Raw genomic sequence first — 13,716 nt, 5'->3', positions numbered from 1 at the left:
TTCAAAATCCGTTCCCACAGCTGATCTCCACTAAACCCATAGCCCCAAACAGGGCCAAATTCCTGCCACCTGTCTCAGCTGCTGCACTGAAAATGAACACCACAGAGTCCTCTGCAAAGGTAGGACGGTCCACTCCAGACTCCCGGAAAGTCACGCGAGCTGCCCAACGCCTGAGTCCATCATCTCCTCCTGCCGAGGGCACAACCATGGCCTGTAGCTTTCGTGGGAGAGTCCAGCTGGGAGGTCTGTTCCTCTCTGTCCTTGGCTGGGTGTGTTCTTGTGCCACCACTATTCTTCCACAGTGGAAGACTCTCAATCTGGACCTGAACGAAATGGAGACCTGGATCTCGGGACTCTGGGAGGCATGTGTGAATCAGGAGGAAGCTGGCACTGTATGCAAAGCCTTCGAGTCCTTTTTGTCTCTACCCCAAGAGCTACAGGTAGCCCGCATCCTCATGGTGGCTTCCCATGGGCTAGGACTGTTGGGACTTGTGCTCTCTGGCTATGGGTTGGAATGCTTCCGGTTCCACGGGCCCAGAGGAGTTTTCAAGACGCGGCTATGCATCCTGGGAGGGACTTTGGAGGCATCAGCTTCCGCCACCACCCTCTTTCCCGTCTCCTGGGTGGCCTATGCCACATTCCAGGACTTCTGGGATGACAGTGTCCCTGAAATTGTGCCCCGGTGGGAGTTCGGAGACGCCTTGTTCCTGGGCTGGGCTGCTGGGCTTTTCCTAGCTCTGGGTGGATTTCTCCTCATCTTTTCTGCTTGCCTGGAAGAGGAAGATGGATCTTCTCCCTGGATGGCTGAAGCCACAGCCCCACCAGCCTGTGCTCCAATCGAGGGATTTCATGGTTCCTTTCACCTCACACCAAGACCGGAGAATCAGGTCATCTAGAGCTAGAGTTTGCCTAGAAACCTCTATAATAAAGGAATGGCAACGGGCTCCTTTGTCTTCCTTGCCCTTCATCAATTTGTTGGAAAGGAGTGGTCAGTATCAGATTTGTCAAAGGTTTGATTTTCTTGGTGATCTGGGTACTTCAGTTGAGAATTAAAAACCAGGGCAGTGTCTTTTTTTTTTTTTTTTTTTTTTTTGGTTTTTTGAGACAGGGTTTCTCTGTGTAGCCTTGGCTGTCCTGGACTCACAGCGATCCACCTGCCTCTGCCTCTCCAGTGCTGGGATTAAAGGCGTGCACCACCACACCCGGCCCAGGACAGTGTCTTACAAACACGTTTATCTCATTTGAAATTTTATTTATATAGAAGTGCTTTCCGTTGAGGGTAATGCTTCATGCTTGTAATTTCATCATATGGGAAGCTGAAAGAACTGAGAATGTAAGGCCAACCTTGCCTGCATACTGAGATCCCGCTTCAAACTTGAGTGGTGTGTTGGGGTGATCATAGTGGCTCTCACTTGTAATGCCAACACTCAGGAAGCTGAGCCAAGAAAATTACCTTAAGTTCAAAGCCAGATAAGCTACAGTGTTGAAATCATAAAAAACAAGTAAAAATAAACCTCATAGTATTAATTATATACATAATCACTTTAGTATTAAGGAAGATATTTTACAGCGGGAGTCACCAGAGGTGTTGTACGTTTTAGCTGGAAATGTTGATGATGGGCTGGCAAAGGGAAATTAGTTCTTGGCCCACAATAGCCTCTAGCATGAGAGTCCTTAGGTGTGCGCTTTGAATCATAATAAAGCTATGCTGCATTTATATTGTAGTGTTCCAGAAGGGCACTGCTTTGTTTCTGCTACACCATGTGAGCAGACCCATGTTTCTCACTGAATAGTAAGGTGCCCAAGCCTTTGATATGTCCAGGCCTCAGTACTGCTAAAACTATCAAACTTAAAGTCCCACTGGGACAAACTGGTCACTCAAGGATGATTGTGCCTATTACCACCCAAGGTGGCCTTGTGTGTGCACAAAGAATTCTCAGCTCCACAAAAATGTCTTTTACTCTATGCAAAAAAAAGCACACTACAAATTTATTAGGGAGGAGGATCTCAGCTGGTAGAGTGCCTGCCTGGTTAGCATACGGAGTCCTGGGCTCCATCCCTAGCACCCCAGAAGAGTGGGTGTGGGGGGTACATGCCTGTGATCCCAGCACTTGGGAGGTAGAGGCAAGAGGGTCAGAAGTTCAAGGCCAGCCCAGGCCTTGTCAAAGAAAAAAAGGGATGGTGGTGGGGGAGACAGCCCAGCAGTCAGTGACAAACACAAAGAGAAAGGAGGGCCACTTTATTGTTATTGTATTATTTGGGGCTGGGGAAGTCTAGTGGTTAGAGCATCCACCTAGCACGGAAGACCCTGGATTTGATCTTTAACACTATAGAATATACACATTTGTCTAAGTAGCCCATCCTTTTTCAAAATCGCCAAAAATTTCCCAGGCTGGCAACCTGCCACCAAGCCTGATGCCCGGAGTTTGGTCCCCAGAACCCATATAAATTTAGGAGAGAACTGACTCCACAAAGTTGTTGTCCTCTGACCTCTACACATGCACTGTGGCATATGCATGCACAATAATAAAACTAAATACAGGCCCCTTTCCTTTCATGGGTGCTCATCTGTGAACAAATGCTGACAAATAGAGCCAAACATCAGGATGAAAATAATTCTGATTATTTTGTGTACATTAAAGCTTATTCTGTCCTTCTCTAGCCAATCAGAAGACTACTTCTGGTGACTTTTTTCAGCTACCCTTAGTTTAGTGGACCAAGTGTCAGTAAGAAGTGAGGCTCAAATATCCAAGGATTCCTGGTCCCTAGAGTACTTGCGTCATGGAACCACTACACTCATCCCCGATTGTTTACACTTTCATTTAACAAATACTTATAGGCACTTAATGATGTTATGCTGGCAACAGCTGAAAAATAAGACAATTGCACCCAGGGTTCTCATTTAGACAAGGAACTCAAATCCCAGTAACATCACTTGACTCCAGATCACACAGGAGGAAGTCAAATCCTGAGTCACAGCTGGGCACCTCAAGGAAGTGGCAGCTGTTCAAAGATAGGCGTTCCAGATGAAGAGGATGACAAGGCTGACAATGAAAGATGAACTTATATCTTGCAGCAACGTAGGGGCCATGGTGAAGATGCTCTTGCCTTTCTCAGCATCACAGGACTCCAACCCACCAAGCACCAGGCCTGGCAGAGAAATCAGCCCCTCTGGCTGCTGCGGTATCTTGCCTCCCTTTCCTGAGTGCTTGTCCCTGTCACACAACTGATTGGGGCTTAAGAGCTTCCCAGTTCTTGGGTTTACATAAGACCTTGAAAGGTTTTTTCAGAGCAGAGAGCAGATGTAACAGCACACCTGTGGCAGCAGATAGCTATGTCAGGATTTGACATTGAGGATACCCTTCTGAGCCTCACCCTGTGGCTTCCCTGGATGGGCCACCTACACATCCCACCACACCCAAAGACTCAGAATATCCTCCTTCGCACTGTTTAGCCCAATCTTTGCAGACAGCTGGTTCACCTGTGCCTGCTGGGGGCTCTCTTGTCTTTCTTCTTAATCCCATGTTTGCAGGTGTTAATGACATTTGTTGTTTTCTGTTGCTTTCTCTGGAGAGAAATAGACCCAAACTACAGCACTGTTAGGGAAATATCCTGTCTCCCCTACTCTGCTTTCAGAGAACACTTGGCTGATGAGAGAGGCTGCTGCTTGACATGTTGTGTGCACAGCACGTCCATCAGGAGGGAATCAAGGTACAGCCTGGATACACGGAGACACTATTCACCCAAAAATGCCACAATCTTATCCATATGTTATGAAGATTAGAGTTGAAAACAGAAGGAATTAAATTTTTTTTTTTTTTTTTTTTTGGTTTTTCAAGACAGAGTTTCTCTGTGTAGCCTTGGCTGTCCTGGACTAGCTTTGTAGACCAGGCTGGCCTCGAACTCACAGTGATCCACCTGCCCCTGCCTCCCGAGTGCTGGGATTAAAGGCGTGTGCCACCACGCCCGGCTACGAATTAAATTTTTAACAAGGACTTTTCTCACAGACTCGTAAATTGATCTAACTGAAAACCAGCTTGCCTGACATTGCTGAGTCCCTACATCCAATCCCCAGTAGGACACCTGCCCCCAATTAAAAAAAAAAACAACTTTGTAATTTGACACGGGAAGATGAAACCTCCTATTTCATGTCCAAAGCACTGCTTCTATGTAGCTGAGAATGGCTCTGAACTTCTGAGACCCCTGCCTCTACCTCCAGTGTTGAGAGACTTCAGGCATGAGGCATACTAGATTTGTGTTGCCAGGGATGGAACTCATGACTTCACATCACACATATGACGCAAGCGCTCTACCAACTGCAGAGCCATGGTGGCCTCAGAACCCAGGAGGCTGAGCTTCTACGATACCTACTTCTTGTAGCCAAGAAGATAGCAAAGGCCCAGGGTATGAAAGATGGTCTGGGAATGGAAAAATGCCTTACAGGTTCCAAAGGTCCTGAGTTCAACTCCTAGCAACCACATGGTGGCTCACAACCATCTATAATGTGGTGTCCTCTTCTGTCCTGCAGGCACACATGCAGGCAGAATACTGTATAATAACTCTTTTAAAAAGGGAGAAAGACGGTCTGTCTCTCATGTAGCCCTTACCAACTGGTTCGTCATCTCTTTAATGGATCTACCCTTCTTGAAATGTGTAGGGTGAAAATAAGCTTAAATGACTCAACTTTTTCCCCCAAGTGTCTTCAACACGCAGTACAATGAACATGGCAGGCAAGTGCCAAATCACCAAGTAAGTCTCCTTTTCTTTTTAATAGTTTATTTGATCTGGTTTGGTTTAGAGGTAGGGTTTCCCAAACAGCGTAACAGGCTAACCCTGTGTAGCCCTAGCTGTAAAGGAGGGAATTCAAAGAAGCTGCCTGCCTCTGCCTCCCAAGGAAAAGGTGTGTGCTACCACTGCCTGGCAACTACGGAGTTCTACCAAATTTCCAGTCGACTATGTCTCCATGGCACATTCTGAGGTTAAACTCTCTGTTCAAACACTTCCACCGTCCATGACACTTCTTCCTCCTCTCCATCCTTTCACCCTCAGCACTCTTGTTCCCAAACCTTTAAAAATGCCTAAGCAACTACCTGAGCACGTGCCTGGCTGTTCTGCAAACAGAAGTTAGAAGGCCTGAGATTTTGAGGCGAACAGAAACAACACAGATTCTGTCTCAAAGAATCAAGAGCCACTGATATGGGTTAGTGGGTAAAGACACTGCACAAGCTAGAGCTCAATCCTCAAATCATGCAGAACAGAAGGGTAAAACCAACTCACAGGTTGACCTCTGACCTCCACAGGCATGCTGTGGCATAAACACACCAGCAAAAGAAAATATTTTTAATTTAAGTTAAAAAGCACTTTAGACTAGGAACAGTATATTATACTATAACCCCAACATCTGAGAGGTGAGAGGACTGCTCCAAGTTCAGGACATTTAAGACCCTGTGTCAATAAAATAAGGTAAAAGCCAGTAAGAGTCCAACAAAACACAGAAACACTCTAAACCATAGCCTGAGAACTATTAAAAAGTTACATGGTAATGAATGCCTGTACTCTCAATATTTAGGAGATAGATATAGTAGGGTCAGTGATTCCAGGCCAGCCTCTCCCACACAGTGAGTTTGAACCCAGTCTTGCCTATGACAATCTAAAAACCAATTATCAACAAAATATCAGCCTGAAAACATAAGTCTGTGAAGTCCAGAAAGAGACAGGGTTAAATGAAAAGTAGCTAGCTGTACAGGAATGAGAGACTGCCTGTCAGCACTCCTCCTAGTGACCACAGTGTAACTAAATGATGCAAACCATTCAGCCGTAGGGGGTGTAGTGTGGGTAGAGACAGACAGGGCAAGATAGGGCTGAGTGGTTAGGAGCACTTGCTGCTATCCCACTAGTTCTCAGCCTTCAATACAATTCCTCATGTTGTGGTGACCCTCAACCACAAAAGCTGCTACCTCATTAACTAAAATTTTGCTACTGTTATAAATCAATGTAAATATCTGTATTTTCTGATGGTCTTAAGATGACCATTGAGAAAGGACTGTTTGATCCCCAAAAGGGTTCTCAGCAGACAACAGCTGGCTTACCACTCCAGCAGCCTTAGGAAATCCAGTATCGTCTTCTGTGGGCACTTGCACACATAGCATACGTATACATACACAGACACATAAGTAAAGTTAAACTTTTGAAAAAAGAGTGGGCAAACAGAAAGAGTTGCTCATCTCTTTTCTCCCCTGCCCCCTTTTAAAAAGAAAGGTTGAAGTCATATAAGTGCTATGGAGTTCCACTCATTTCCAAAATGGAAAACACTGAATTCAAGCCAAGCATGGATATCTGTGAATTCGAGGCCAGCCTGGTCTACAAAGTGAGTCCAGGACAGCCAAGGCTACACAGAGAAACCCTTTCTCAAAACAAAACAAAAAAATCCCAAACAAACAAAAAACAAAAAGGGCCATACTATACACCAAGGGTAAAACAAATACTTTTATTGCACATTTATAAAATCTGCATAGTTGTATTGTGTTCTTTCCTCCCATGATTCCTCTGTGAATCTTTAAAATTTGGTTAAAACAAGAGCTCCCAATTAGAATTTTCTTAAAAATGGGCTTCTCTCTAAATATACATACAGATAGATGTCCTGTTCTTTATACAAATTCACATCCTTTATTTTCTAAAAGGAAAAAAAGAAAAGAGATTCAAAATTCTATTAGGCAACGGTAGCCTTAGACACAGGTTTCTGGTGATTTTCAGAATTCTGCTTAAATGATTCCTGTTAAAATGTTCTTGTGTGACTTCACAATACCACATCTGGGCTGAATGGTCCGGGATGCTTTCTTTTCTTTCACTCAGCACTGAATGTGAGGTTTTCCGGTTTACTTAAAATATAAACAGACCAAGGAAGGAGGCAGCTTTCCCATTGGCTTCGTGGTGCAGCCTTAGATTCTACCCACATGTGGAAGGGAGGGCTCATGAGACCCGTGTTAGCACCCAGGCGAGGCCCCCAATAACAATCTCTAGTAGTTAAAGATTTTTAAATGCCAACTGCACTTGACAAAATTATTAGAAACTGTTCCTCCAACTCAGTTCTGATGAGTCACCCTTCTGCTGTCAGAAAGATTGGTACCTGAAGGGAAATTTAAAAAGTAGCATGAGGCTTAGACAAACCCAAGTATTATGGGAGATCAAAAAGGCAATTCAGGTCTTCGGGGATGATTTAAAACCTTAATGCACTGGCTCCTGCCTCCTTCAGTGAAATAGCTTCATGATTCAGTACCTAAAACGTGCAACTTTATCCTTACTCCCTTAAACACACATCATGAGAGGGGTGGGGGGGGTCTGAATCTTGCTCAGCCACCCACCCCTCTTCTCCAGGGAAATCTGAAACAACAGACTGCTGTGTAACAGGCAGGTGACTGTAGAGCAGGCCTGCAGAGTACTGACCACGAGCAGCTTATTTCACTGTTACTGCTGAAACTCCTTGAATGGACTCCATGACAGCTGCAAACCGGCTGCAAAGATCATAGGGAGAATTTGGTCGAATAGTTGGAGGCTCCTTTAGGACGATGATTTCTGCAGAAGGGTCCAGAAGCCTGGGTAGGAACTCCCCTAAGCACAGTCGAAGATTTTCTGTAGAGGGAAAATGGCTGATCACACACACAGCTCAACAGATCTTAGTGGAAAGTAAGAAGTCTGCAGCTATACAAGTGGGCCTTTCAAGAAGCCAACATTCAACTCAAACAGCATGCACCCTCCCACTTTAGGTGTGATTAGGGCTGCATAGCTGAGTCTGTGTCCAACCTCTGTATGTTGCAAGGGGGGGGGGCATGTGTCAGGAAGAATTTGGCAGCAGTAAACGGTATCTGAATACACCAATGAAAAATCAGCTCAAAGGCAAACATGTTACCATGACTTCACTGCAGCCTTGGTTCTAAAGACATAATGTGCAGCCATTGTTGCCAACAAATGCTGCCAAGTTTTCCGTTCTTACGGAAACATTAATGAGTCAATCACAGAAGGACTTTTAAACATCTTCCTACCATTATCCAATGCATGCAAGCATCAAATCGTATATCTTTGGATCGATTGTAGTAAAGTGTTTGATGTTTTAAAAATACTCTTTGGGTTGCTGATTTGTGTTTCACTATTTTAAAAAATGTATTAAGTGAACGCTGGCTTTGATAAGACAGAATTTCAATCTTTCTGAAATAGCCCTCAATGTACCTCTATCAGTTTATACATCATATTTATGTGACATGGTGTGCTCAGCATTGGCATTCACTGAATTAAAATATCAATCAACTGTTTGGTTTTTTTGTTTTGTTTTTTCGAGACAGGGTTTCTCTGTGTAGCCTTGGCCATCCTGGACTCATTTTGTAGACCAGGCTGGCCTCAAACTCACAGTGACCCACCTGCCTCTGCCTCCCGAGTGCTGGGATTAAAGGCGTGCGCCACCACCGCCCCGCTTTGTTTTGTTTTTTCAAGACATAGTTTTCTGTGTAGCCTTGGCTGTCCTGGACTTGCTTTGTAGACCTGACTGGCCTTAAAACTTACAGAGGTCCATCTGCCTCTGCTTCCCCCAGTGCTGGGATTATAGGTGTGCGCCACTGCACCCAGCTTCAATCAATTCTGAAAAGCCCTGCTTTTCCGATGCTCTTAAATCCTAAAGTATCTTTAGCTTTTATGAAAAAAAAAATCCACCTTATGAGCTGCAAATTTAGTATCTTTAATAAATGATACATTTCTCTATGATTTTTAAAAATCTATTAAGGTTTGATTTGTGTATCTATTTTAATATGCAAATATACCTGTCGTGCATGAAGGTTCCTGGGTGAGGAGACCAATAAGATGACTCAGAGAGCAAAGTGCCTGTTGCGCAAAGTGACCGGAGTTCAGCACCCAGAGGCCAGGTAAAGATGAAAAGGGAGGACTAACTCTACAGAACTGTCCTCTGAGTGGCATACATGCGCTATGGCACATGCATCCCCGTGTACACCTAATATTAACAAATAAAAACAACATTTTAAAACTTGTTTGAGCCGGGCGTGGTGGCACATGCCTTTAATTCCAGCACTCAGGAGGCAGAGGCAGGTGGATCATTGTGAGTTCGAGGGCAGCCTGGTCTACAAAGTGAGTCCAGGACAGCCAAGGCTAACATAGAGAGATCCTGCGTCAAAAAACAAAACAAAAAAATTGTTTGACATAGTAGAAACACCTTTAATCCCAACATTCATGAGGCAGAGGTGGGCGGATCTCTGAAGAAAGAAAGAAAGAAAGAAAGAAAGAAAGAAAGAAAGAAAGAAAGAAAGAAAGAAAAGGGGTGGGGGAGAAAGAGAGAGAGAGAGAGAGAGAGAGAGAGAGAGAGAGAGAGAGAGAGAAGTTGGTCACGGTAGCACAGGCCTATACTTCCCACACTCAGGGAGGCAGAGGCAGGAGGATCTCTGTGAGTTTGAGGTCAGCCTGGTCTACAAAGTGAATCCAGGACAGCCAAGGCTACACAGAAAAATCCTGCCTTGAAAAACTGGGGGAAGGAAAGGAAAGAAGGAAAGGGGAGAGGAGAGGAAGGGAGGGGAAGGGAGGGGAGGGAAGGGGAAGAGAAAAAAGGAGAGAAAGAGAGAGAAAGGCAGAGAGAGAGAGAGAGAGAGAGAGAGAGAGAGAGAGAGAGAGTTCTGTGGGTGAACTGAACTGCAAGAAGTGGGAAAACTTAAAAGCCCTGCTTGCTAAGTAGCAAAGCTATTTTGTTATCAAGGCTATTTCTTATCAATTATCCTCTTAAAACTTGAGACACTGGATGTGATGCTCTGTACCACACACGTGATGGTGCTATTGTCTTTCAAATGCTCAAATATACTAATGTGTCCACAGAGAATTAAGTAAAACTATAGATCACATGGACTAAAGAAAAACAACAGAAAACAATGAAACACAGAGCAATTGCTTATTTCAAGATTTATCAATAAGTCCTGTATGCTAAACCAGGTTACTAGACTCCTTACATGAGTGGGAAATGAACACGAAGAGTTCCGATTTGCATATTCACCTTCCAAGCCAACTGAATGCACCTACAAAAGACTAGCTTCAGGATCTCTCAAGTTATTCTATTTACTAATTTACTGAAGTAATTATTAGTTAATAATAATCTTATATACTGAAACTTCAAACCTTGAGAGAATTTAGTTTAAGAGCCATCAGATAATCATACTCTGCATAAATACATTTTGATTTTTGAACCATAAAAACCCAGAATTTAGTAGATGGGAAAACAATGGCAGACTAACATTCCTGCAGAGCACTGGCTATAGCTAGGGAGTAGGTTTAATGCCCAGTGGTTGTAATTCCCAGGACTTGCTGTCTGACCCTGGAGTGGCTTCAGTAGCTGGCTGAGGCAAAGAAGCAGAAAGCAGTGAAGCCCAAACTCCCATGCCATTTCCCTGGTGCAGACTCATGCATCTCACTGCAGATGTTAGGGGGTTTTGATCCTCCAAAAGGCTTCAACAACCAGTGACACTAAAGAGTGAGACCACTGAATTTTCAGATACATAAAAGCACAGAAACTCTAAGCAGTGCTAGCGACACACCTGCAATATCCTTTCCCAGGTAAGAGCACCAATGGCTCCTCATGACCTCAATGGCATCCAGGTCGTCCTTGGAGATGTCATTATTAATGATCAGGTGGATGCAAGGAATGATCAACTCATTCATCACATTAATGCCCTCTGATACAGAGTGGTCGTCATTTGTTTCAAAAAGAGAAGCAGCCTTGGCATTCAGCTCCTACAGATAAAAGACAGGGAAGGGAAGACTGAAAAAGCAGTAGTAATCTTAGTAGTAATCTAAGCCAACAGTCACACCAAAATCACCTAACTGGAAAAACAAAAAACCAAACCAACCAACCAACCAACCAACCAACCAACCAACGCATTGGTTCCTGCCCCAGAGATGCTGACATAATTAGGATATAAGTGACCTGGGCCCTGGGATGACAACTCCCATGAGTATTCTAATGCAACCCAAAGTTGTGACTCAAGGGCCTAAACTTACAAGCCAAGGTCCTATTTGATATCTGTTTCTACCCAAAGACCTATTATTAATTCTCAGTCTTTACTGGCCACTAGAACCACACACAGAAGACAGAGAGACCCAGGCTGCTCCCAGACTGGTCAGCTGTCACCAACATGTGAAGGTGCCCCCTTCGGGACACTGACACACACTAGAGGATGTGAGCCAGCAATGGAAAGCCTAAAGCATCCTTAGTCCGACAGCAGTGAGGGGGGTGCAGACACTCAAGGCGTCTCTATCTGGTGACTTAGAAGCCAAAGGCACAGAACCTTTTAGTACTCCTCAGCAAAGTAGCCAGCCCTGCCACACCTGTAACTAACACAGCAATCAAAGAATTACCAGAAAACAAGGATGCTGAGGGGAAAGATAAACCCACAGATGTCTGGGGAAGTGAACACACAAGGACAACCTGCAAGCAAGCGACTGCTTGACACTTCCATGAAGAACTAGCATGATGTACACTCCTGGGAAGGCTGGCCATATTCTACCTGCCTTTCCGTATGGCTGTCCAATGCAAAAGAGCTAAGATGACAAGGTTAACAAGACTAATTCTTACATTCAGTAACCTTGTGTGAGAATGGACTATTAAGATACATCTAGCCAGGCGTGGTGGCGCACGCCTTTAATCCCAGCACTCGGGAGGCAGAGGCAGGCGGATTGCTGTGAGTTCGAGGCCAGCCTGGTCTACAAAGTGAGTCCAGGATGGCCAAGGCTACACAGAGAAACCCTGTCTGGAAAAACCAAAAAAATACATCTAGTTCTGAAAAACTGTCCTCTGCTAGGCAACCCTAGAAACATCACACTCTTCCTACATATTCACTGTGGCTCAGTATACAGTGGGCTGAAAGGAAATAGCTGACCAGAAGGTGGCTCTGTGCTTAATAAACTGTAGAGGGGCAATATGCTAAACATGCTAATGCAGGCATGTGAGAAGGCATGGTTGGCACAACATATCAAGGGTTGGAGAAGAATGATACACAGAGAAAGCAAGGGAGGGCAGGAGGAGAGATTAAGGTTTCATAGATGGTACAAACCAGAAGGCATTTTCTGCGGTACAAAGCAATCACAGACTCCTTCACACCCCTGCGCGGCCCCTTCATCAGCAGGGCGGCGTTGCTCTGGTAGGCATACACCAGATAGGACAGTGCTTCCTGGTACCTTAAAAAGTGGGAGACAATCCACAGCTGAGTTCCCTTTGTCAAAATCTAGGGCTTAGCTTTCACTTTTCTGCCGTGAGAATCTACTCAGCTACAGTATGATGTACTGGGAAAAGCTTGGGTGGCAAAGACCACAGCCAGTCTCAGCTCTTCTGCACACTGGCCAAGAAAGGAAACATCTGTGGGCCTCAATTTTTTTCCATCTCTAAAACAAAGAAAAGGACTACTAACTAGAGCCCATGACAAGCAAAATTTTACTTTCTAGTCACTAAGGGAGTCTAGCATAATCCTATCTCCTTGGTAATAAACCCATTATTACACGAAGAACAAGAAAACAGTGTGATTTGTACAGCAAGATGAACCATGGGGGAGGGGGGCAAGGCACAGTGTGTGACAAAGGAGGGGACTCACAGCAGTGACTTCTGAGTAACCCTGGATGGGCATCAGTGTTCTGACTAACAATGCTAGTAAGAGAAAAGGTCAACATACTTTCCTTTTTGAAAGAGTTCCAGGCCTGTCAGGAGGTACACAGACACCTTTCGGAACAAACTGTAGTCTTCATGCCACCTCTGGAAAGGAAGGACTACTGTTAATGACCTGATCTCAACAACCCAGTGCCTGTTTCACTCGCACTGCTGTCAGCTCAGTACAACCAAGTAGTCAGCACATCTGGTCAAGTACAAACACACATAGAACTTCTGGGTTAAAAACAAAACAAACAAAAGACTTAAAGCTGAGCATGGAGGTGCACGACTGTAAACCCAGCACTGGAGAGGTAGAGATGGGAGCATCAAAAAGCCTAGAGACATCCTCAGATACATGACAAATCCGAGCCCAGCCTGGACTACAGAATGTCGTGTTTACGCCACCGACCTGTCTACGTAACTTGCAGTGCTCTATTCTTTCCGCTGAGGATCAGTAATTCATTTCACTTCACCTAAGTATTAGCACTTATAAACTCTCCTAATCCCAACACAACACGTCAAAGTCCTTCTACTCTGATTTATACAAGTGACATTCTGAGTAGGGAAACAAGCAGGCACACATGGGGAAGAAGGGAACACAAGGCTTCTCAAGCCAAACTGTGAAACTGCGCTCAGCAAGCACAGACAACCCAACTCTGGGACAGAGTGTGAGTTAATTTAATATATAGTTCCATACGGTTAGAAAATGATACCACTACACACTCACACACACTCACACAGCAACACAGCAACTACAACAGCACTGCCTAGTTCAAGGCTCAAAAGAGCCCTTAGGAAATTAGTGCAGACATAGTCTAACAGAAGCCTGAAAACACAAGAGCTGTTGTTCTGAGGCTAAGATAAGGTCTTTATTCATTTCCCCCCCCCCCTCAATGAGTATCCCTGGCTGTCCTTAAACTCAGAGACCCACTGCCTCTGCCTGCTGAGTGCTGGGATTAAGGTGTGCCCACCACGCCCAGCTTTTTTTTCCCCCCTTCTCTATTTCAAGTTTTAATTATTATTATGGAGCTGGTCAG

At 44.7% G+C, this 13,716-nt stretch overlaps 2 protein-coding genes across 7 annotated transcripts in view; one reads left to right on the top strand and one right to left on the bottom strand.

Moving 5' to 3' along the window:
- Nucleotides 1–206: 206 nt before the first annotated feature.
- On the top strand, nt 207–896 carry CLDN25 (claudin 25; the record flags this gene model as incomplete). The annotated part of the gene is made up of 1 exon (XM_084781372.1): nt 207–896. One exon carries the CDS (start codon nt 207–209, stop codon nt 894–896), a length of 690 nt encoding a protein of 229 aa, XP_084637498.1.
- Nucleotides 897–6,466: 5,570 nt separating this feature from the next.
- The window catches only part of USP28 (ubiquitin specific peptidase 28), a 58,426-nt gene continuing 51,176 nt past the window's right edge, over nt 6,467–13,716 (bottom strand). For 4 of the 6 annotated variants that reach the window (XM_084781327.1, XM_084781329.1, XM_084781330.1 and 1 more), the window contains 4 exons: nt 12,705–12,784; nt 12,093–12,216; nt 10,578–10,773; nt 6,467–7,629 (listed from right to left, as the gene is read on the bottom strand). In XM_084781327.1, the coding sequence (XP_084637453.1) occupies nt 7,454–7,629; nt 10,578–10,773; nt 12,093–12,216; nt 12,705–12,784 (576 nt within the window). In that variant the 3' untranslated portion in view covers nt 6,467–7,453. The remainder of the gene's footprint in view (nt 7,630–10,577; nt 10,774–12,092; nt 12,217–12,704; nt 12,785–13,716) is intronic. The other 2 variants (XM_084781328.1, XM_084781331.1) reach the window with 2 other exon arrangements.

This window comes from Acomys minous, assembly GCF_964271855.1.
Source record: "Acomys minous genome assembly, chromosome: 5".
NCBI lineage: Eukaryota > Metazoa > Chordata > Mammalia > Rodentia > Muridae > Acomys > Acomys minous.
This window is presented reverse-complemented; position numbering and strand designations above follow the sequence as displayed.